Source organism: Symsagittifera roscoffensis, chromosome 5 (genome assembly GCF_963678635.1).
Source record: "Symsagittifera roscoffensis chromosome 5, txSymRosc1.1, whole genome shotgun sequence".
NCBI lineage: Eukaryota > Metazoa > Xenacoelomorpha > Acoela > Convolutidae > Symsagittifera > Symsagittifera roscoffensis.
The window spans coordinates 36,850,648-36,876,441 of NC_087066.1; the positions used below are offsets into that span (position 1 = coordinate 36,850,648).

Consider the following 25,794-nt stretch of genomic DNA (forward strand, 5'->3'; position numbering starts at 1 on the left):
AACGCTTCTAACTTAATTTGAACAGAGACAAAGCTGGGCTCCACAAACCCGAGAGAGAAGGCAGCTAAGATACAAGAGCTCTCAAATGGACGAAAACACAATTTCGCCCGAGATAATTTGGAATGTAATAATCTTCTGGCAACCATTCTAATTTTGTATGTAAAAACTTCAAATGTGTTAAATCAAATTGTGTATAACATACGCCTGTCAAAATTCCCCCGAAATATATCGAGTTGGATAATTTCCTGTAATGGGATTTTAAACATTCTACTGTTGTATGAAACAACTGTTTTTTTTTTCTCGGTTTGAAGGACAAAAAGAGAAACTATGAACTCTGTTAACTAATCAATAACAAAAATTCAGATAAAAAAGTTATTATAATGCTAATGAACCATTGGAAAAAAGAAAAAAGTTGAAAAAAAGTTGCATCTTACTATCACATTACGCTACGATCCTTTATGATGTTTCCTGAAAAAGAAGTCTGATATAACATTCAACGACACTTAGTAACAGTCGAGCAACAACTTTAACAGCATTAAAAAGGCTTTTACCGAGCGACCATTAACCCGACAACACGCCAGTAGACACCTATTGAGCCAAAAAACCTTAAATTATTGTCATCGAAAATTGAACTTTGAGCGATTAAGTTTTAAATCATTGGATTTTTGCACCACAACCAGCTTGAATTAATTTATTATATAAAAAAAATATTTCGTTCAAAGTTGCCATTCTACAATCTAAAATTATAAGACTAAAAAAAGAACGGAACCCGTAGGACGAAAAAAAATTTACGCAAAAAAAATCAAAATTAGGTCAGGTCTATGGTTTTTTTGAGTTACAGGAGTAAATCTACAGCGTGAATTTCCAACAGCACCGAAAAAACCCAAAATGTGGCAACCAGGTTGACAAAACGTAAGAAGAATAACAAAAGGCCGACAACGCAACTCTTCGCAGAGTTTTTTCAATTTCTTATATACTAAGAAAAAAGCAAGGTCAGAAAGGGAGTCGAACTCCAGAGATTAAGGGTTCAAAGCAATCATTTCACCTCTGCACCATGTGAGAAGGAGACTCCAAACTGTTATGCTTGAATAAAAAAGCAAGTTCATTTTCTAACAAGTTTTTAAGAAACAAGTATAGTTCTAGAACACAACACATGACCAGTTCTCTATTACAAGATAACAAGGGTCTCGAGTTACCTACGCTTGAAACTCACTCAACAGTTGATGAATCACAAAAAAAAAACAGTTAAATTTTGGCAACAGCCGCAATCAATTAAAGCCATCAGACAAAAAAAGATTAATCAATCAAGAGAACATCAAAAATTAACAGCAAAGACACAATGCAGAAAAACAAAATTGAGTTGGCTCAAGAAAGTGACAAACACTTTTGACATTAAGAAAGTGACAAACGATTTTGACATGATTTAAACAGAGACGAAGCTGATTTCCATAAACACGAACGAGAAGGCAGCTCAGATACAGGAACTTTCAACTTCACAAAATCTCAACTTTCGCCTTAGATAACATGCAATGTAATAAACTTAGGGTAACCACTCTAGCTTTCTATGTAGTAATTTAAAATGTATTACACCAAATTGCATATAAGTTACCCATTTCAAAAATCTGGAAGTATAAAGATATAAAAAATTTCTTTTAATGGGATTCTAAACATTTTCCTGTTGTAAATTTTTCTGTTTAATGGACGAAATAGGAAACCATCAACACTGTTAACAAACTATTAATAAAATTTCATATCACAAGTTATTATAGTGTTAATGAATCTACTATAGTTCATTTACACTATAGGTTTCCAGAAAATGTTTTTAAAAATATGGGTCAAAAATCTGAATCCCACCCCCCCAAATAAAATAAAATAAAACCCAAAACCATACACTTTCACAATCCCTGTTTCTATTAAACAGGAACTAGATAAGTTGGAAACTAAGCTAACAGAGCTCAAGTCGACAACCAGGAAGCCGAAAAATCATCAGCAGAAAATCATTACTAGAGCTCTATAATTGTTTATAAAGTTTGAGTAGTACCCGGTAGTCAAACTTGAATTTTCATGAAGTTGAGGATGTCAGCATAATTGATTCAAATAATTTATTTAAATTAGAGGTTAAATAAAAAAATGTCTTTATTCCGATTTGGTAACGCTTGCTAATCGCAAGCGTCATTGCACTGTTGTATGAAACAACTGTTTTTTTTTCTCGGTTTAAAGGACAAAAGAAGAAACTATGAACTCTGTTAACTAATCAATAACAAAACTTCAGAGAACAAAAGTTATTATAGTGCTAATGAACCCTTGGAAAATAGAAAAAAGTTGAAAAAAAGTTGCATCTTACTATCACACTACGCTACGATATTTTATGATGTTTCCTGAAAAAGAAGTCTGAAATAACATTCAACGACACTTAGGAACAGTCGAACAACAACTTTAACAGCATTAAAAAGGCTTTTACCGAGCGACCATTAAGCCGACAACACGCCAGTAGACACCTATTGAGCCGAAAAACCTTAAATTATTGTCATCGAAAATTGAACGTTGAGCGATTAAGTTTTAAATCATTGGATTTTTGCACCACAACCAGCTTGAATTAATTTACTATATAAAAAAAATATTTCGTTCAATGTTGCCATTCTACAATATAAAATTATAAGACTAAAACAAAGAACGGAACCCGTAGGACGCAAAAAAAATCAAAATTAGGTCAGGGCTATGATTTTTTCGAGTTACAGGAGTAAATCTACAGCGTGAAAATTTCCAGCAGCGCCGAAGAAACCCAAAATTTGGCAACCAGTGTGACAAAACTTAAGAAGAATAACAAAAGGCAATTTCTTCCCAGAACATTTTTTTCAATTTTAATTTTAGACTTGAACTTGAGAGACTATAGGGCACAAAAGCAACCAAGTTACCTCTAGACTAAGTAGGAACAGATTGCAAATTGTTATGGTTCAATAGTAAAGCAAGTTCATATTCTGACAAATTTAACATAACCAATCGAAGATTGGAAAAGAGTAATAAACGCAAGGAAATATGAAAAAAAAACATAAACTTTCAAGAAAAAATCTCAACTTTCGAATTTCAACAAAAAATAGATGCCCTTCCTCTTCGAATTTCCAGAGAAATTTATGATTGGCGCTTCTTTGATAACATGAAACCTAATAGAATTAGGATCATTAGGTAAAGTTTCATTCCGCTGGATTTCTAAAAATTGAATTACACTTTCGAAAGTAGAAATCGTTCACGTTTTTAGCGCTATTTCCACATTCGTTTTTGGAGAGTACTATTTACGTCACTTTTAGCAGATTAACTTCAATTGAACTCAAAAAGTGCATATATACGTAAGTGCATTCACAAATGCATCAATATGTATGATTACGCATCTGTAGTTATTAGAGACTTTTATGACTTTTCCTGAAAAAAAAACAGATAAAATTAGCAAGACCTATATAAGAGTCTTCACTACGTTCATTTCTCTAAGTAAGAAACAAGTAAATTTCTCGACTTTAAGACATATCCAGTTCGCAAATACAAGACAACAAAGTTTTCGAATTATCTACTCTTGAAACTCACTAAAAAGTTGATGAAAGACCAGAACAATGAATTTTTTTAATAGCCGCATGCAATTAAAGCCACCAGAAAATAGAAAAAAAAAACTAATCAATACAGAGAACATCAAAAACTAACAGCATATACTTTATGCAGAAACACAAAATCGAGTTGGTTAAAAAAACGCTTTTAAGATAACTTACACAGAGGCAAAGCTGCGCTCCGCAAACAAGCGAGAAAATATCAAATAAGCTAAAAAAAACTTGAAAGGAAAAAACTTTTGATGTGGCGGATTCGAAAGTACGGCCGAGAATTTTGGAGTCACACGTACTGGCATCTGCGCTATGGGCCCTTGAAAACTTGCTGATACTACCCAACAATAAAGCAGCTACATATGCTAAAAAAATTCTCAATGATATGCATCACAAGTCACAACAAACAAAATGACACAGATATTTTGCAATTAATCATTTCGATGAAAGAAAAAAATCACACTAACTTTGCAAGAATTAATTTGAAAAGCATACAGACAAATTTGCTTTAAAAAATTCGAGATAAATTGAGTTGGAAAATTTCCAAAATGCAGTTTTGTTATTGTATTGTTGTTTGAAACGAACAGTTTTTTCGGTTTATTTGATAAATTCAGCAAAAGAACAAAAAAACTTTCAAACCACAAAACAAAAATAAAACTGCATATCAAAAATTGTCCATCTCGATATATCTCGCATTCTTTGAGATGCAAAATTTATACATAAATTGGTTGCATGCTTTACAATTTATTAAATGCAAAATTAATAAGAGTGTCTTTAGTTTATTATATTCAAAATGATAACATGCTAAAACATTATGTTCTTAAATATTTTTTTTGCGACTTGTGCTGCATAGCATTGACAATTTATTAGCACATGTAGCTGCTTTATAAGTGGCTAGCGTTAGTAAATTTTCAAAACTATCAACTGCGATAATTTATTACTAAACGAAAGTAAAAGCACGTGCTATCAAAAACCAATGGGGCCAAATATTAGTGAGACCAATATTTGCACCATTACACTACTTCGCCAAAGCTTGCTTGAGTACAGAACATTTCCATTCCAAAAAAATTAATCCACCTACTTTCTTACACTCGAAACCGTAGCCAGCATAGCATAGTTAGGCTAAAAGAGTCGATGAAAGCAAGGAAACTGAAAAAAGATTTTAAAAAAAAACCTTTATTTTCGAAATTCAAAGTAACCAACACATGTCCTTAAAGCTCTTTTGAATCTTTCTGCTCACATGTACTCTCGCCAAAGCTTGCTTGAGTAGAACATATCTCCATACCAATCGAATTATTCCACCTACTTCATTACACTAGAAGATATAGCCAACAAACAGTTAAGAGTCAATGAACGCGTCAATTAACGCAAGGAAACAGGAAAATCTGACTTTTTAAAAACTTTTATTTTCGAATTTCAATTTCAAAAAACACATGTCCTTAAAGCTCTTTGAATCTCAACAAAAAATAAAAGGATTGAGATGAAAAAAAAATTAACTCAATTTGAGAAAGCTGGATCAAAAGTTAACGTTTTTATTCTGCTGGGAAATCTGAAAATTAAAATCCACTTGCGAAACTAGAAGTCAATTAAGTTTTTCGTAACCTTTACATTTTTGCTGTTTGATAAAAGTGTTTACCTTCTTTTTAACAAAGAAAAAGATTGAACTTCAAAAGAAAACGAAAGTAAAAGCGCGAAAAAACAATCTGAAAAAAAAAACGAAAAAATCATCACGAACTATATACAAATCTTCAGTACCAGGGGCGAATCTAGGACTTACCTTTCTTTACGGTCGACCAAATTCGTTTTCCGAGCGCTCCCAGAACACTATAAAAACCTTATTTTTCCAAAAAGGCGTTTTTAGGCACTTTTTGGAAAATTTTTACCAAAAATTACGTTTTTTTGGGCCCACGCTCCCCTTCAAAATTAGTACAAATTGGCGCCTTTAGAAAAATGAAGGATTGTTCAGCCGAAAATGTATGGCATAAAGTAATACCAAATGAGGTACCCTTGAGTTGATGAGGGGGTCGAATCCCTGAAGAGGGAGGGCGTCCACCCTATACCCCTCCCCCTAAAACCACCCTGTGCACTACGTTCATTGACTCTTAAAACAATAACAAAATTCAGTTGTAAGACAGAGTTATCTAATTGTTTCGATAATCCACAGACAGATATTGCCGTTCCCATTTGAGCTACTCCATTAACTTGACAACCATATAGTTGAGCGAGCTACGTTCTATCGAGCTTGGTTTGAACCAATGAGTCGTGGATCTTGTGATGGGTAATAGGCAGTTGGTGCTGCATTTGGTGAGGGCATGTTGGGCGCTATACTTGGTGGTAAATAGGCCGAAGACATCGCCGCAGGCGCCAGGGGAGAAGTCAATCCTAGCTGCGGCGGTGGTGGAAGAACATTGGGACTGCGGTGCATGTGGCGCACTAAAGAGCATAGAACATTGTGAAAGTGCATATAACAGCTAACGGACAAGAAAAGCGCTGACAAACGCACCGAACCAGCGAAACGTTGTTTCAAAAAAGTTCTGGGAAAGAATTGAAATCAGGTATATTTCTCACCAGCATTAGCCATAGTTGAAGCTGATTTCATCTGACTGTTCGCTCTAGCTCCATCAGCAGGGGGGGCCGAGACAGGATGCATATTTGGCAGCAGGATGGGAATGTCATTTAACACAGGCGGAAGCTGCGAACTGCTACTACTAGTATAACTGCCACTAGTTCCAGGTGCTTGATCGTCCTCCACTACAGTCGCTGAAGCAACCTTCTGGCACACAGGTTCTTTTGAACTCTCCGATGGGTCTCCCTCTCGCCGTCTGCTCTTTGCTAAATCAGGTCCAGAGGGAACTGAAAATTCTAAAAACACAGACACATATGTGAAGAAAAGCACGCCAAAACGGAGCTCTTAATACAATGATAGAAAATGATCCAAAAAAATCTCATCTTGTGAAAACCAACAAGTACTTCGGGATGCGCCCAAGGGATTCGTTTTTGAAGGCACATGACTTAATCACTACGTTCAATGAAACAATAGATATCAGTTTAAGGTGGTTCACTTTCAAAAACCTATTTTTGAATAAAACCAAAACAGTTTGAGAAAAATTGAATCAAAAGCCACTCTTGAAATTATAATTAGTCACGCTTTTTACAGCATTTACAGTTCTGTTAATGGAATATATTATTTGACGCGCACTTAGCAAATCTATTTGAAAGGAAATAATAAAGAATCGAAACATCGCGTAAAAAATAGCGTACAATAATCGCGTAAAAATATGTTGCCTTCCATTCGAAGTGAACTTCCAAGCGACCATAAATCAAATTGAAATTGATAAATTGATAATGAAATCAACCGTGAACAGGCCCTCCTAAAACCATACAGCTTTTTCAAGTGGCAGATACCTTCGTTCCCTCACACTTGAAGAAAAGTTGTTAAGCTCCGAAATTTTACAGCAAAGAACTTGACCAGAAAAAAGGATAAGCTCAATGAACAAGGAAACAGATAAGCAACATAACTAACGTTAAAATAGCAACGGTATAAAAAACGATAAAAAGCTCTTGACTCTCAAACTAACTTTTAGTGCACTCTGACAGCTCCCAATTACATGGTTGGTAAATTCAAATGTTTTCGTCTTCAAACTTGAAAAACCATAAAAGCGTCATCTCGAAATCTTAAACAGGGCCTCTGGAGAAATTCGAAGGCCACATTTGCAACCACTGATAGTAAACTTTAAACACCCTACTACCGCGAAAAAAAATTGAAAAAATCATAAACCATAAAAAAATGTCATATCTCGGAAAAAAGATGATTTGAGCATTCATTTTTAGAGGCAAGATTCGCGACGCTGGGTGTATGCCGAAAATAAGGTTTTCTCTTCGCTAAGTAAGGAGTTTCAAAACTTTTTTCTAAGTAAGTCCTTTGAAATTTTTTGAAAATCAAAAACAAAAACGCCGCATCTCGGAAACTAAAAGCATTTAAGCAGTCGGATGTGGACGCAAGATTTGCACCTCTTGAGAGTACCCTTACAGTACCCAAGGATATGGTTGAGAATTTCATATAAAAAACTTTTTAAATATATGTTTTCCGGAAATTTTCTCATAAAAACACTAAAAACGTCAAATCTCGAAAACTAAAAACATATGAGAGTCTGCTACAACTTCTGAGAGTACACTGGCAGCACCCAAGAACAGGGTTGGGATTTTTAAATTTTGAAACCCAAGTTAACTGATAATTTTGGAAAAAATCATTCAAAAACGTCATATCTCAAAAACTACAAAGATTTGAGCAGTCATAATTGCAGGCAAGATTCGCATTCCTTGAGAGTAGTCTGAGAGCACCCAACTACAGGAATGGGAATTTCAAGTTTTGTAATTTATGTAACGTGAGTTTTCGGAAAACTTTTGAAAAAATCACAAAAGGTGTCGTATCTCGTACACTAAAAGGATTTGGTTAGTCATAATTGGAGGCAAAATTCGCAACCCCTTGGTAAATACTGACAATACATATACCGGACAATACAATTACCGGACAATACAATTACCGAACAATTTTATATCGATTTGCATCAATCAGCGCAAGTAAGATTAAACAAACAATACAACTCACCTGAGAAAACTTGAAACATTTTTTGAAACAACAAAATATTGAAAATGATGAAGTTCAAAAAAAACAGTGCGCTGACTCGCTCAACTACAAGGTTAGGAATATCAAACTTTGAAAAAACAACTTTTCTGAATAATTTTGAAAAATCGAAAACGTTATATCTGGAAAACTTCAAAAACATGAGCAGTCGTAACTAGAGGCAAGATTCGCAACCCCTGAGAGTACTCTGATACCCCGCCCGAACTACAGGGTTGGGAATTTCAAATTTTGAAGAAAAAAATTCTGAAATTTTTTTTGAAAAGTCACAAAAAAACTTCAAAGATTAGAGGCAAGATTCGCATTCCTTGAGAGTAGTCTGAGAGCACCCAACTACAGGTTTGGGAATTTCACGTTTTGTAAATTAATTTTAATTTGAGTTTTCGGAAAGTTTTTGAAAAAATCACAAAAGGTGTCGTATCTCGTACACTTAAAGGATTTGGGCATTCATAATTGGAGGCCAAATTCGCAACCCCTTGAAAAATCCTGACAAAATCGCACTTTTTGACTGCTGATTTTAAATTCGGTGAAATAAGAACTTAATTCAAGCTGACAAAACGAAAAAAAAAATCTTAACCATTGCAATATACGATATAGCTTAAACAATATAGCTGAAAAAACTCTTTCGTTAAGCATGCATAAAAAATACATTGAAAAAGCCTAAAAGTGGCGAAATAGTGAAGCCCGCATTTAATTTTATAGTAGATAGATAATAAATTGCTAGATATAATGAGTTGAAATTTTTCTGAAATCGAGCTTTGTGTCATGATGGAACTTTTTTCGGTTCATTTGATGAAAAAAAAAAAATCAGCTCTGCTAAATTTTTACTGATCAAATGTCAAAGCACATCTGATATTATACTGCTACCGCAACCTACCGATTCAAAGTGCCACCAAAAGTAGCACATTCATTTGCGACTGAGGTCGGAAAAAAAGAAAGTTCGTAATAATGCATTTTGCTTCGCAAGTGTGCAACTTGAAAAAGCAACAAAATCAGCTTGACTCCAACTGACGTTGTAACCTGGCCAGCTATGCAGAATACACGCGATGAAACTATTTGTAAACATCACACTGAAGAAAAACCGATTTTTTTTGTTCGGATAAGACAATATACCGAAAAATTTTATATTAATTTGCATCAATCAGAGAAAGTAAAATTATACAAACAACATAACTCACTTGAAAAAACTCAAGTGTTTTTAAACAACAAACAGTTGAAAATGATACACTTCAAAAACAATGACAAAACAATTCAAAATCTAATAATTAATCTTCTTGCTTAAAGAAAAAAATTACTCAGAACAATTCGAATCGAACAAAGATGAAGAAACAAGAAAAAGACGCTGATAAAACCAAAAAAAAAGTTCTGGAGCCAAAAACAAGCCCCAATTTTAAATCCTAAAAAAAAGAATCTCCGGTCAGACAAAAACAAGTTGACAGAAAAAGACAAAAAAAACTATCATTTAATCGTTTGAAAGAATGAATGAGTCTGGAAACGTATCAATTTATCTGAAAGTGAAATAAAATGAGCAACATTTTTTTAAAAGACAACAAAACAACTAAAAAATAAAAAGTAATTCCGTTTAAGACATCGAAACTACTTTTAACTACAGGAGCACAAAAAGTTAATCAGCAAAAGTATAACAACTTAAGTTGACAGAGCAAAAAAAACACTGCGACACAAAAATGAATAGAAAAAGACAAGTCAAAAAAAGTTCTGAAAAAATGTTGGAAAAAATTACTTGAAAAACTAGCTAGACAAAAGTTGAAAAATTACCGCAAAAAAAACCAAATTTGTATCGAATGAAGTTCAACAACAGCCCTTAAAAAGTATTTAGGTGAAAAAGGCGAGAAACTTTGAGTGCAAACCTGTTGAGCCGAAAACAAAACTTGTCAGAAAAATTTTAATAAAAGTTAAGCGTTTACGACCCATCCAATTGAAACACATAATCCCAAACGGATATAATTTGCGCTCCAAATAACGCAAACTCAGTTGAAATAGTCGCTATAACATAAACTGAAACTGTTTGAATATTTTTAAAAAATCTCAAAAATCAGACATGGTAAACTTAAAAATTTGTGAAACTCAGTTATAGCAAAAACTGTTTACATTGGAACAAAAGCCATGCTTTAAAAAGTAAAAACAAAAAACCCTGCCAGATAAAAAAAGGGCGCTAAAGAAAAGAAAAAAGAACCGAAAGACACTAGGACGAAAACCACACACCCGAAAAAAAATTAAGATTATTATGCAAGATAACAACAACTGAAACGGGCTCGAACTAATTACTTCTTAATTGATAGCACTTTCATTTAAATTTGAAAGATTCCGTAGAAGTGAAGACCCTCTGGAAGAGGTAAAGATCCTGTGGACAAAAGTGTTACGGGAAAAAAGTATAGTATCCGATTGTAATACCCTTGCTTATCGCAAGGGTAAATAACAAATGCGTCTAGCAAATTTGAACAAAACTACCTAAAACTTTGAGTTGATTTAATTCTGATTTTGTACGACTATAGATGGCTACCTGAAAAAAAAACGGTTGGAATCCAATGAGAAAAAATTTTAAAATCAAATGTCGATAAAATCAAAAAAAATGTGCAATAACTGATGAGCTATTTTATCTGCACCAAAAACAATGCGCTTAATACAACCAATCAAACAACCAAAAATAGCAAAAGTTTGAACCAATTCTGTTACTTAAACTGAGAACAAAGAGTCTAGAACTGAGAGTCTAGAAAACTGATTTGAACTTTTCCAAAATTTCATGTTAGTCTTAAATTTTCAAATTAGAATATTTTATTTCACCAAAAATAACAGAAGTTTGAACCAATTCTGTTACTTGAACTGAGGAAAAAAGAGGATCTTTACCTGAGAGTCTAGAAAAATTCTCTTTTCCAAAACTTCAAATGAGAAATCAAAAAATCCCTCATCATACCAGTTACTCGGAAAAAAATAAACATTCGGAAAATAAGGTAACGAAATTAAAGCCGACCTCTTCCAGCGCCGAAAATCTACCGAAAAATTTCGGCACAGAGAAAAATACCTATAAAAAACTCTTAACAGGATCCCTAAGCCCATACCTAATATGCAACTACTAAACACAACACAAAACATGGTGCTATTGAAATGATTATCATTTCAATCCGTCCCCATTCTGTGAACAAAGTTATTTTTAGGAAAACAAGACTACTGCCCGATTGCAATACCCTTGCTTATCGCAAGGATAATATAGTCAAAGGGATTCGAACGGAACGTTAGTTATGTTGGGAGATTCTGTAGTTAGTTACTACTAAATAGGGAATTGGAATTAAACATAATCAGGAATTCGTCTTACCGGGCAATCCTGGAACTGTTTGATAATTGGGAACGAACTGTAATCCGATATTGGCGCCCTCTTTGCTTCCCCAATGGCCACCTGCAGCCCCCGCCCCTTGAGGTCTTCCCCATCTGACATTGAGCCTGTGGCCTTTAATGATTAGCTTGCCAAAGAGAGCCTGTGCTGCCTGCTCTGCTGCAAAGCGCGTTGTGAACTGCACGAATGCACACTGCTGTTTGAAGGCAACTGAGATGGATCGTATTTCACCAAACTGGTAGCAGACGTCCCTAAACAGCAACAGCAGATATTCACAATTCCCTTCCCTACACTAACTTTACTGTTCTATTTTTCTAGACTAAATGGCCAACAACCGCACAGATTGTGCAGCAAATACAAGACGACAGAGCAGTTTGCCCGTTGAGTGTACTTTGGCTTCTGGGCAGATTGTTTGTCAAGCAGTAGGCAGTGCATTTGATTTAAAAAGTTCACACACATCAGCTCTTATCAAGTAGTTAATTATTCAGAGATACCTAAAATTACCAGCAACAAACATAACAAATTAAATGAGGAGGAGAGTCAAGAGCCAAAAAACAACCTTATATCACTCTCGTTGATGCCTTCGTGCACATTTCCCAGGTAAAGAGTAGTTATGCTCAAGTCTTCCGGGATGTCTAATTTGGGTAAATTAGAAGCCCGATTAAGAAGTTTCTTCGCGACCGGATCATTTCGTCCAAAATATCGGTCTTTTATGTTCTGATGCGCCAGCGGATCATCCGGATCTGTAGGCTTCTCATGTCTAAAAATGAGCATATTTTGAACATTGCCAACAGAAGGTTGGGAAAGAGTCAAGGATCGCAAGGTAACAAACACTGAAACAAGAAAAATTTCAAGTTAAGAATTTCGAAAAAAATATCTGTAACCTTAAACTCTTCAAAATTTACAAAAAATATCATTGAACAGCCAATATAAGATTGGGAAAGAGCAATGAACGCAAGTAAACATAAGAAACACTGACTTGTTGAAAAAATCTCAAAAAAAAATAGATGCCCTTTAAGCACTTTGAATTTCTAGATCGATTTACGATTGGCGCTTTTTTGATGACTGTAGCCCACCTTGACAAAACTGGATGAATCAATAGGTAAAGTTTTTATTCCGATGGAAACTAAAATTAAATTCCACTTTCGAAAGAAAAAATCGTTTACGATTTTTCGCGCCATTTACACGTTCGTGTTTAGAGAGTGCTATTTACGTCAATTTCAGCAGATGAATTTCAATTTAACTTAAAAAGTGCACATATACCTTAGTGCATCAAAATTTAAGGACGTTTTCCTGAAAAAAAACAGCCAACTGACAGTTGGAAAAGAGTAATATACGCAATGAAACTGAAACAAAAACTGATGTTTTTTTTTTTTTCAAAAATCTTCAACTTTTGAATTTCGAAGGAAAAAATAGATGCCCTTCAAGCTCTTTGAATTTCTAGATCGATTTACGATTGGCGCTTTTTTGATAACTTTAAGCCACCTTGACAAAACTGGATGAATCAATAGGTAAAGTTTTTATTCCGCTGGAAATCTAAAATTAAATACCACTTTCGAAAGTAAAAATCGTTAACAATTTTTCGCGCCATTTACACATTCGTGTTTAGAAAGTGCTATTTACGTCAACTTCAGCAGATGAATTTCAATTTAACTTAAAAAGTGCACATATACCTAAGTGCATCAAAATTTAAGGACGTTTTCCTGAAAAAAAAAACAGCCAACTGACAGTTGGAAAAGAGTAATATACGCAATGAAACTGAAACAAAAACTGATTTGTTTTTTTTTCGAAAACCTTCAATTTTTGAATTTCGAAGGGAAAAAAAGATGGCCTTAAAGCTCTTTGAATTTGCAGAACAATTTATGATGGACACTTTTTTGCTAAAATTAACCCAATTTGAGAAAACTGGATCAATAGGCAAAACTTTTATCTCACTGGGATATCTTATAACTAATTTCCATTTTCGAAATTAGAAGTCGATCAAGTTTTTCGTGATTTTTACATTTTTGCTGTTCGATAGTGGATTTTGCCTTCCTTTTAACAATGGAACTGCACTGAACTTAAAAAGAAATCACAAGCCAAACCTCGAAAAATCAAAATTGAGCGTGAACAAATTTAAAGACTTTTCCTGAAAAGACAAAAAAAAATCAGCAAGGCCTATATAAAAGTCTTCACTACGTTCATTACTCTTAATAAAATTAACCAAATATAATGTTTAGATTAACTGTTTACTTTTTTTCTTTCGCTGAGAAATCTGAAAACTTAGGCAAATCTACTTTCGAAACTAGAAGTCGATCACGTTTTTCGTGACCTTTGCACATTTGCTGTTTGCTAGTGGAGTTTGCCTTCTTTCTAACAAATCAAATGAAGTTCATTGACTCTTAATTAATATTACAAAGCGAGCATAAAATCTCGAAGACAAAAACTCAAAAAAAAAACGAAAACGATCGTAGCTAAATTATTCTCTTCACTCAATTCGTCAAAATGCACGACATTAAGAAATGTTAAAAGAATTCGTTGATCCTTAACATCATATGACATGTTTGCAGAAAACTATCATTTCTCACCGGTAAGGACATTCTTCGCCTCGTTTACATTCGCCCTTGACCCAGAATGAACAAATATGAGGCAAATTCCTTCGGTAATACGGAGTAGTGCGAGCCAGTTTCATCAACATGTCACTAGGTTGACTAGCTTTGCCCTGCATGATAGCCATAGCTGGATTTCCATCTGCACTAGAACCGAACTGAAAAAACATAACCCACATAATGTACTCAAAGAATATAGAAAACAACAACAGATTTTTGTATGAAAATGTTCGGTTTCCAAGAAAAAAAACTGTGATGCCTTAAGTCCTTTAAAATCCCTCAATGTTTTACGATTTGCACTTTTTTGATGATTTCTTTGTTCAACGACAAATTTGTTCATAAAATATAAAATCCACTTTCGAAGAAACTCAAAAGCAAAAAATGTTTTTTTTCTCGTGATTTGCACCTCAGTTATTGAAGAGCGTAATCGTCCTTCTATTAGTCAAATGAATTTTGATTCAACTTGAAAAACATAGCCGAATACCACTTTTTCAACATTACTAGCTATCAGCCAATTTTTTTGCTATCAGTTTTTGATAATTTGAACAGGTTTGCGAAAACACAATTATTTCAGAATCAATATATCAAAAATTGAAACCTTGAAAGATTAAAAAATGTTTTAATTTGTTGGCTTTGTTTAAAATGTTTAAGCTTTTGAGCTTTATATTCAAAATTTTGACCTTTTTCAAATTCGTTTTCGTAGCCTTAATGCAGTTTTTCAAGCGCGAATTCGAAGAACAGACCTGATATATTTTCCGTGCTTAAATACCGAGACTCGGTTCGCGAAAAGTTGTTTTTTAAAGGTGGCCGGTCAATGAACACGAAGGGTCTCAGTTTATACGTTTTAAAGATATAATTTTGGGTACGAATTTGTCGAATTGAATAGCACCAAAATATTCTGGTAAAACTTGTTTTATCCTCGTTATTTTTACCGTGTAAAGGTAAGAAAATGTGAGAAACGAAACAAAATTATACAAATATGTTAGTTTTATCCGATTGCTTTCAACACAGTCGAAGCTGCTACTACGCTAACCAGCAAAAAAGGGGAAAAAACGAAAGACAAGATAAAATTTAAAAAAACCTTCTATGAGCCGGGAGCAAACCCCAGGCCTGGAGATTTAGAGTCACACGTCTCTGATCATTGGGGCTCAACAATCGTTAAATACTAGCCATCAAAAAAACTAGATACAAAAATATAATGCTATGCAGCAAAAGTAAAGCAGATATTAGGTTAATGCTGCAAAAGAGCCACCAATAAATGACCGTTTTTATTCGCTACTTGGTTTAGACAAAAAAGATATCGTAATATGACTCTGTTCTGCGCTTGTTTAATGAGCTAGTTCAGCACAAAATGCCGTGAAAATTGAATTAACTGCAAAAAAAATGCGTGAATAGAAAACAATCCAACTTAATGAAAAGTATCATCAAAACTCGCCGAATCTTTGCTGCCTAAATAGGTATAAGTGACAATGGCGCCAGATACTAAACAAGAGAATACAATTTATTGAATGTAAGATAGATCATTAATTAATTTGATTTTTAGGCGGAACAACATGTTTTTTTTTCAACATTTTTTAGCGTCGGTCAGCCAAAAAGGGATGTTCTAAAATAATGAATAATGCCAAAGAGGCACCCTTTGTGCAATCAGGACGGGAGAGTGGGACGCTCGCCCTTCCTCCTTAGCATGCCTCTGAAATCGCATAAATAATTGTTTCAATTCACATTCCGACATGTAAAAATGATAAAATGAAACCAGCTACGCCGGCGCCGTTGAAGAAAAATTGCTGTAACGCTTAAAAAAGCAAATTGACCAATAATCGATCTAATTTTCATTAGAGAAAGAGAACCAAGAGCAAGAGGCACTTAAATTTTTGTATCGACAAAGCAACTGTGTATAAATATAGTGTATCCAAGGAAACATTTACAATCCAGTTGAAAATAATTTGGATAGCTGCCTTAAAGTTAATTTGTACAGAGGCTTCGCATCACTTGCGATACAACACAAACATTTAAAAAAAACGAAAAACGTTGAAAAAACTAGGTCTACTAAAAGTGTCGTATGTCTCGATAAAATTTCAACCTAGGCAACATGCCAAGCAAAACATTTGAATTTTAAATCAGCAACGGAACAAAACTGACGAAGCGGAAACCGAAAATTTTTCAGCAGAACACAGTCGAACCGAAAAAATGATTTTGCAAAAAAAAGTTCAAAGTCCCTTAAAACAGAACTAGCGTGTAACGCACCTACGGTGCTTCCAATGTGTGACAACTCATGAAAAACTGCACACATTGGAAACCACATCTGCAGACTTTTAGTGTACTCTGACAGCACCCAATTACATGGCTGGTAATTTGATATTTTATTAATTTTTTAATTCCTATTTTCCGTCAGCTCGAAAAAATCAAGTCTCGAAAAGTAGAAATATTTGAGTAGTCATATTTGGAGGCAAGATTCGCAAATCCTGAGAGTAATCTGACAGACCCTAACTACACGGTTGGGAATTTCAGATTTTGAAAAAAAAATTGTTACGGTTTACTGAAAATTTTTCGAAAAAATCACAAAAAAACGTGATATCTCGAGATCTACCAGGATTTGAGCAGTCATATTTGGAGGCGAGATTCGCAACTCTTGAGCGTACCCTGACAGCACCCAACTACAGTGTAAGGAAAGATAGAAAAAGCTAGAAAAAATGATACAAAAGATACAAAAAATGCAAAAAAAAATAGATAGAAGAAAAAAGATAAAAAATAAGATAGAAAAAAAGATTGAAAATCCAGATAAAGATACAGAGAGATTGTAGGCAACCATTTGACAAAATTACTATTCTGAACTAAATCGTCGAAACCAAAATAAAAATTAGGAGACGGGTAGACAGACATAATCAAATTAAGTAAAAAAGAAGGTATTCAGACAGACAGACTAAATTTGGCCTCGAAAAAATTACTGAAAAATTAATGACCTTGCGAAAAACGAATTGAAACATTTTCTTAAGCATTGCAGTATATGATATAGCTTAAACATGAAAAAATTCTTTCGTTAAACATGCAAAATTTTTAAGCTTAAACATGGGAGATAGCTGTCACTAGCATTTAAATATAGTATAGATATAGATAGATAGATAGATAGATAGATTGAACAACACTTGCAACTATAATGAACATACACAACTGACAGTTGGAAAAGACAAAAAACTGACTTGCGTTTCGAAAAAATCTCAACCTCCAAAATTCGAAGAAAAATAAACAGATAGCCTTCAACCTCTTTGAATTTCTAGAACAAATTATGATTAGCTTTCTTGATAATGCTAACACAATTTGAAAAACCTGGATCATTGGGTAAAGCTTTTATTCCGCTGAAACCTGATAATTTAACTCGATTTCCAAAATTAGAAGTCTATCAAATTTTTCGCGACTTTTAATTCGATAGTGGAGTTCGCATTCCTTTCACCAAAGGAAATGAACTGAACTTGAAAAGAAATCACAGCTCAAACCGCGAAAAAAATAAATTTGAGCCTGAAAAAATTTTAAGACTTTTTCCCCGAAAAAACCAAAATAAATCACCGCGACCTAAATCAGAGTATGAACTAAGTTCATTGAATTAGAAAAACAGGCATGATCCCGGATTCGAAAGCTTAATCCTTCCAGCCATAGCCCAGCTCCTTACGCCGACACTACTAGACCCACATTTCCATAAAAAAATTACCTTCATTAATAAAGCAAGCTATCGATAGTGGAGTTTGCCTTCCTGTCACCAAAGGAAACGAACTGATCTTAAATAGAAATCACAAATCAAACCGCAAAACAGTAAATTTGAGCCTGAAAAAACTGTAAGACTTTTTCCAGAATAAAAAACAAAAAACAAATAATCGCGACCTATATAAGAGTCTGAACTACGTTCATTGGCTCTTCCCCCCCCCCCACCACTTCATTTTTCCTCCTCCTCCCCCACCCCCCACTTCACACAAGCAACAATTTTATGGTCTAACGAGTGGTTTTATAAGGTTCATTTTGAATACCAAATATGTTTGTCTTGGACTAATTTATCTGCTTGTCAATTTTCATGAAAATTGGACAATGTGAACAGTAATTCTAATTATGAAAAAAGTGCAGGTGGGTGGGGGAAGGAAAAAGAGCCCGTTCATTGGATTAGAAAAACTGGCATGATTCCCGATTCGAACGCTTGACCCTTCCAGCCATAGCCCAGCTCCTTACCACGACACTACTGGACCCACATTTTCATGAAAATTACCACCATTAATAAAGCAAGCTATCAGATAAGTCATTCTGTTAAATTAGCTGTTAAAAGTATATATTACAGTTTGATAACGCTTGCTTATCCCAAGCGTAATTAATACCTTGAATTGTATTAATTTCTTTTCTCAAAACGCTTTCCCCTGTACTCTCGTATTAAGTCACATTAGCACCAAAACATGTACTTACCATTTTTTCTGTATTCTGAATGTAATATTCCCGGTTAACAATTGATTTGGGAACATCATCTTGTACTTCCACGGCGGTATCTCGCACCTGCACAGGCAATCCTACATGCAAAAATGGAAAAGATGGGTTAACAACAAACTTAGGCGAGCTCTTTTTTTACAATTTTTAAAACAAAATAGATAGAGATCCAAACTGGCAAAAAGTTAGCTGGAAGCAACTCTAACATTTTCATATGAAAATCAAGAGAGCCTGATTGCTGTTCAAGCAGCACAGAAAAAAAATACACCAACAACTGGACACTGACGTGAAGTGGAGCTTCGCAACAAAAGCGATACAATTAAAACACTGCATTGCAAGAATATCAAAAGAAGGCAATCATTTTTTTTTGGAAAAACTAAGCTGAAAAATTTATTTGAAAAAAATACACAAACTTTCATACCTCTCTCGAATGAGATTCATAAACAGCCTAACCATGCACTCAATATCAAAGACCGATCGGCAAGTATTTTTGCGCCGACCCTCGTTAAGCAGATAACGGAGCTTCCTATCAAAAATTGCAAGCTATGAAATTTTTTAGAATTATATTTTGAGGACAGGGACCTCCTGAAACAGGCAAAAGCATTTAAAAAATAAATAATCAAAATCAATAACCACAAATAAAAAAAAACTCAATTTAAAATCAAACTCAATTTAAAAAATGGTAAGAAATAGCACCAGCATGGCGGGAAAAAGCAGGAAAGGGAGGAAAAAAGAGCACCAGAGGGAAGAAAAGTGAAAAAAGAGAGAAACAAACTGCGTAAGTCTAGATGGCTCGAAATTGTGAACACACTGATAGGCAAGAGGAGATCCATCCTGACTAGCGAGGATTGGAGGGCCGGGGAAGGGTGAAGATTCCGAAGGTCCTTAAGCGACTCGTCACTTTTGGACACGAGGCCTTCAGAGCAAAGTGCTTTAGCTGCTCTGTCAAACTGACCAAGACCTACTAGCTTTTTAGCTCTGCGGAAATTAAAGTCGGAAGAAGGTTTACCGTTTTTCTCCATTCACTCTTTAGGTCTTTTAATAGCGTTAGACTAGAGGCTCGAGAGGTTACCCTCTTTCCGGGACTTGATCCTTTGACTATGTCTTTGCAGTTATTTGCGCCGACCTTCGTTAGGCCGAAAACGAAATTAAAGTCTTAAAAAAATTGCGTGCTATAAAATTTTTAAAAACTATATTTTGAGGACAGGTACCTCCTGAAACAGGCATAAGCATTTTACAAATTTAATGTTCAAAATCAATAACCACAATTTAAAAACTCAAAATCGAACTCAATTTGAAAAATGGTATGAAATAGCATCAGCATGGACGGAAGAAGCAGGAAAGGGAGAAAAAAGAGCACCAAAGAGGGAAGAAAAGAAAAACGAAAGAGAAACAAACAGCAAAAGACTAGATGGCTCAACTGACAATCAGAGTGGCCTTTCCTCTCATGAAAAGATTAAGGCTTTTAAGGAGGTGCACTGGAGCAACACGCGCGTCCTGGGAACAAAGACGTCTAGCGTCATCGAGAATAGCGGCCACTTTGAGGAGTTTGATAGCCACAGCGAACCAACCCCCGAGCGTTTCAACTGCTAACGGGAAGCAAGTAATTCCTTGTTCCTCGCAGTTTTTATCGTGTTTCTAAAACTTAAGGTCCTCAGCAACTTCGTGTGAAGCCGCACGTGAGAGACAATATAACTCTACCAAACTGACCAAGATCTACTAATTCTTTAGCTCTGCGGACATTAAAGTCAGAAAAAGGTTTACCGTCTTTCTCCTTTCACTCTTAGGTCTTTTAATAGCGTTAGAAAAGAGATTCGAGATGTTACCCCGCTTTCCGGGACTTCATTCTTTGACTAATGTCTTTGCAGTTATTTGCGGCGTGAGACTTACCACTTCGACGAGGGGCTTTCGAGATACAATTAGGGAGCATGAACAGCGGAGACCAGTTTTCCAGGTTGTCCGGTACTGCGGCGCAGTTGTCTAGGGTGCTACCAACGACCTCAGACCACTCTTTACGAAGGGAAGTCAGGACGTATCGGAACGTATCAACTCTGGAAAACATGATATCAGAAAGATCCGGTATGACACTTTTAAAGAAAGTCAGTGCGCTCAGACAATATCGTCGTATTTGACATCGCCTGGGAGACATCAGAACAAACAGGAGCATCCAGGGGAAAGAGAACTCAGGTAGGTGACAGAGATATGGCTGGGGACAGCAGACGCAAGTGGTCAGATTGGACTGCAAGAATACCAGCCTATATAAGCATATCCATGGGAAAGCCGGAAAAATTGATCCAGCCGAGGAGTCTAACTCCAACCACAAAAACAAACAAACAAGTGATCGTTGTCAACTTTGAGGATAGAAGCATGATAAATAGAAACATCCGATGGTCAAATCCAAGATAGCAATAGACGAGCTAGCGGTCTGCACCGTTAATATATCTGAACAACTGTGAGGGGGCAACAGACGGACAGGGATTACTTCCAATATAACGAGCGCATGAAAGAAGTAGCAATAAAATGTTATAAGAACGACAGATTTGAGTTGAGTTTAAACTTTCGTGACCGCAACTCTAGTGATGATTGTGGATCAGGTTTCTCGCGAGCCAGCAGCAGCAGATGAGAAGATCCAACTGAGATTTTACCATTCTGCACACGATGGAATGCTAAAAATAGACGCACTGTACAAAAGGAAGATGCAAACAATTGCATGCCTAACATAGGAGAGGTCTCAGGTAGGAGAGTTCAGCATGCCTAACATAGGAGAGGTCTCACATAGGAGAGTTCAGATCAGATCGTAGGTGGCACGCAACGAGGAAACCAGTGGTCCCCCTTTTGGCAGGTCAGGAGGTGCAGAGCGACAAGGCAGGTGATAAAATTATTCAAAATCAGAGTTGGTAAATTAAAAAACAACAGAACAACAGAACAACTTTCCATTCTTGTAAACACAATTGAATCAAAAAACAAAAAACCTAAGCTTTGAAAAGAAACTACGTGGAAGATGTACCAGATAATATAATCGTTTTTGGAAAAAACGGGAAAAAACGGACAGAAATTAGGACGAAAACTAGAAGTCAAAAAAACATCACCATTTTTTTAACAAATATATTTGAAAAATTTAAATGATATCTCAACTGAACAACGGAGTACTTTTATTTGCACTTTCAAGAATTTCAGCACAGTTGTTTACGGGAAAAAAATCTAGTTCTCGATTAAGAGTCCCTTGAGAGATTCGACCTCCGATTGTTCTACCGCATAAGACCCATCGAAACATTGTATCAAGATCCTAGATTGTCTGTGAGCTTATTTTTCTCAAGCCAACAATGTCATTGTAGACAACGCCACCGCAGTTCATGTCGAGATTTGTCAAAAATAAGGATTTACAAGCTTGAGTTGGCTAACTTCCATATTCGTACAAAACTCAACGTTCAAAATATTTTTGGACTGCTCGAATTATTCTTCATTTTTTTAAATAATTTGTTCTCATGACAATGCTCCGATTCCGAAACGCTTGATTATAGCAATCGTAAACAAGCGCGGTTTCAATTTTTTAAGTGAAATAACAATACAAACCGTATTCTAGATCCAGTAGACAGGTTTGACAGATATTTTTCAATTTGCAACAAGTTTGACAAATTTCTGTTCTCTTGTATCGCATTTTGGAGCCCGGGCACCATCGAAAAATAGTGAAAGGCCTGCTACAGATTTTACAAGAATCTCCATGTTTTTCTTTCAGCTAAATTAACAAAAAATTAACCACCCAACTAACCAAAAGTAGGATCAAATAAATTTAAGTCAAAAAGATACCATTCGCATATAAGGATTGTCCCCGAGGCAAGTTTGGCAGATAATTGGAAAGTCCTAAACAAATAGAAAGATAATTAAAAATTGTCCCTTAAAACTGAAAATTTCTCGATTGAAGAAACGGAGTCGTACTGATTCTTCCCAATTCAACCGATTGTATGTATTTGCTGATTTCGATATCGCCATAATCTGAAAGATTACCTTATTAGGACTTTTTCGAAAGAAAATACCTTGATTGGTATGAAGCTTTTATTTTCAAATTACTGGCAATCATTCAATTCACAGAACAATCAGAAATCATGAGAAGTATCAAATACATTATTCACATAAGAAAGCCGTTTATCCTCTAATTGCCAATCAAACGCGTTGCTCATGCTTGAATTGTTGTGATAAAGTTATTTTAAAAAAGGTTAACTAAAATGGGCCCTTCCGTCATGCGACGGTCCGTGAACAGGTTGGATAGGGACATACTAACGCTAAAAACATCGGCAAAATTTTATGATTAAATAGAGTCGATTCTTAAACATCCAGATAACTGGTTTTTGTAACATTCACCTGGAAATACATACCGACGGAAAACAAAGCTAGGCCCTAAAACGACTGACTAGCGTCTAAACACAGCTTCACATGCTTTAAACCATCTCTACCAAAGCCAGTTCAATGAGTGGTCTCCATTAACATCGGGTCGACAAAAGCTAACGGCCAGATCGATAGCCTTACTATTTAAGGCTATCGGTCAGATCGCACAAATTTTATTTTTTTTCTTTTATTTTAAAATAATCAGAAGGTCAAAAGTATCATAGTAACCGAGGTTACAGTCAGGAGTCCCTTCATCACGTATTCCAGTCAAAATCCTTGGAATTTTCTAGATATGGATGTGATAATGATAAAAGAAGATGACAAGTGTTTAAGTCCTTTTCAATTAAAATTCATACGGGTTACGTTTCTTCAATAAGAACACGCAACTCGACACGAGAAAATATAAAATACAAGTGTTACAAATAAAAAATTTCGTCGAAAGTTATTTTGTCATTTATTGTTCCGAGTACGCATGCGGCGTTCGTAATCTGTATTGCCAGGGAGATTCTCTGTTTTAAAAAGCTGCCTGCTCTGGGTTCCTCAGTGCATATGCTTAGGTTCTTACAAAGCTTGCTCAAAAAAATTTCTGTGCTGGGCCGGCCGCGCTCTGCATTTCGAAAGCTAGCGGTTGAAAAAGATATCCATCATTTACAAGATTTTTATACTTGTCAATTTTTCGCTCTTCCGCTTCAGCGGCAGCCGTACCAGGGTTACAAACAGACCCGGCATTAATCCTACAAGGAGCTAAGGAGTCTACTACCGTTACATCCCACAAGAGCTGCTTACCAATAGCCAATGGAACGAGCGTCAAACCGTCTGGTCGCTTCTTATCGGTCCTGTAGAGGTGTCGTGGTTCTAAAACAGACCGATTGTGAGTAGAAGATAAACTCTGCTTTATAAGGGCATTCAGGTTTGAATGCCTGGAGAATCTCCCTGCAATTTTGAGGCAAGAAAGACCATGCCAACCATCCTCGGTAACGTCTTTCCGCACACGCATTTATGCCGTTCGCATATTTTGAGCCTAATCGAAGTCCTATCGCAATTCTGAGTTGTTGGTTAGACAGTTTTAACCTTAAATTTTTGCACGGGATGACGTTCAACCATAGGGAGCCAAATCTATCTTGGAACGCGTTGAATCTTTTTACGTCCGTTGGTTCGAGTCGTAAAATCAAGTCTGCACCGTCCAATTTTTTTGGGGATCATTTTCCGGAGCCATTTCAATTTTTCCAAGTTCAAACCACCGTTTAAGCGCATCATCATAGGTTCCATCCACATGCTCCAAACCAAAGAATTCGCTCAGGGCATCTTTTGCTCCTACTGCTGAGGCTAAGAAAGCGCGTAAAGCGAGTAGACGAGCGGAAGTAACGCCCAAGCCACCTTTGCCTGCCGTGAGAACTGCTTGTGAAAACTGGTTATCATCCAATTTCACGTAAGTGACCATGCATAACGAATTTCTTAATATCTTGTCGTAGCGTTCCAAAAAATCATTTTGCAAATAACGAGGGCTAGTACGCAAAAAATATAGGAGTTTTGGCATGCTAAAGCAATTTTTCAGGAGGTAAAAAGTATAATGGGCGTCTAGTTTGTCAATGACATTCGAAATTTTTTCAAGTTTTTTAATTTTTTCGTCGAGCAATTCTTTTCGACAAAGTTCGCCGACTGGAGATCCTAAAATGAGAATTCTTCTTTTGTTTTTATTTTTATTTTGGGGCATATTTTTCGAAATTGTGTTAAAATTGAATTATACTGTGTACTAGTAGTCAGTCCCAAAAAACAAAGTTCGTACTTCTCTTTTTTCAAGCTCAGGCTGTAAACTTGTTCAAATTTCAGAATGTTTTTAAGGTCCTGGAGTACTACCTTATAGTCGTCGGCTAAATTTCCATCATCCAAATACCAGATGTTAGTTTTTGACTCCAACTGTTTGACTAGTGTATGAATTGTTTCCGCAAAAAAGGGTTGAGCTTCAGTATCACCTTGCTGAGTTCCGTCTTCTGACATTATGACAGAGCTTCCGGAAAAAAGGTAACTAGGTTTACCATACGCGCAATGGGTGTAATTATACAATTCGGGGCGATTTGAATAAACATGATTCAGCATTGTTTCTCTTAGAGAGTTGAAGGCATTCTTAAAATCTAGTTTTAAAAGAACAGTGCATTTTGGATTGTCGTCGCGTTCAATTAGGTTTCGAAACGAGTGCGCTGCTATTTCTGCTCCTCGTTTGGTACCGCATCCTACCTGTACGTTTCCGAAAAAATTTTGTCGCTCGGAGAGGGCCTTGCTTCCAGCGCATTTAGACGCGATACGTCTCAGCGTGTTGCCTATGGCAATCGGTCTCAACCCTCCGTGTATCTTTATGGGGGCGACAAGCATTGCGCCAAAAAAGAAAGGCCTTAGAGTTTCGGGTATTTTGCCATCTCCAATGAGGTTTATCAGCTTAGTAAGCGATTTCAGAAAATTAAGTCCTGCACTGCCATTCGACTCACTAACAAGGTCTTTAAAAATTTGAGGAACTATTTTGTCAGGACCTGCTGCTGAGTCGTTCGGAAAGGACATTATTGCTTTGTATAGGTCGAAATCGGTTACAAAAAACTATACAACTTTTCTGGATTTGGAGCTGCAAATTTGGCTCGCTGAGGGTGCTTAGACAACAGTTTTTGATAGTTATCAGTTGAAAAAGGAGCAATTTTGTCATCCGAAGCAGCAAGCCTTATTCCTACCTTTACATTTCCTTCATCGAGCTCACTACTTATTAGCTTTATTCTCTGCTCGAGGTCACTTAGAGGCGGGCTT

General features: G+C 35.8%; 1 protein-coding gene across 1 annotated transcript; it reads right to left on the bottom strand.

Moving 5' to 3' along the window:
- Nucleotides 1-5,552: 5,552 nt before the first annotated feature.
- LOC134845541 (pre-mRNA-splicing factor RBM22-like) lies at nt 5,553-22,611 on the bottom strand. Its single transcript, XM_063862473.1, has 9 exons — nt 22,558-22,611; nt 22,429-22,482; nt 22,195-22,357; nt 18,604-18,704; nt 14,143-14,321; nt 12,135-12,335; nt 11,558-11,826; nt 6,153-6,446; nt 5,553-6,017 (listed from the first exon to the last, which is right to left on the bottom strand). The coding sequence occupies exons 1-9, from the start codon at nt 22,609-22,611 to the stop codon at nt 5,818-5,820; spliced, it is 1,515 nt and encodes a 504-aa protein (XP_063718543.1). The 3' UTR covers nt 5,553-5,817.
- Nucleotides 22,612-25,794: the final 3,183 nt, after the last annotated feature.

Coding starts and splice junctions, on each gene's coding strand:
- LOC134845541 (XM_063862473.1), bottom strand. CDS start 22,611: ATGGCGATATCGAAATCAGCAAATACATACAATCGGTTGAATTGGGAA. Junction 22,358..22,428: donor ACAATCCTTATATGCGAATG/GTATCTTTTTGA, acceptor TTGTTAATTTAG/CTGAAAGAAAAACATGGAGA. Junction 14,322..18,603: donor TTCAGAATACAGAAAAAATG/GTAAGTACATGT, acceptor ATGTTTTTTCAG/TTCGGTTCTAGTGCAGATGG.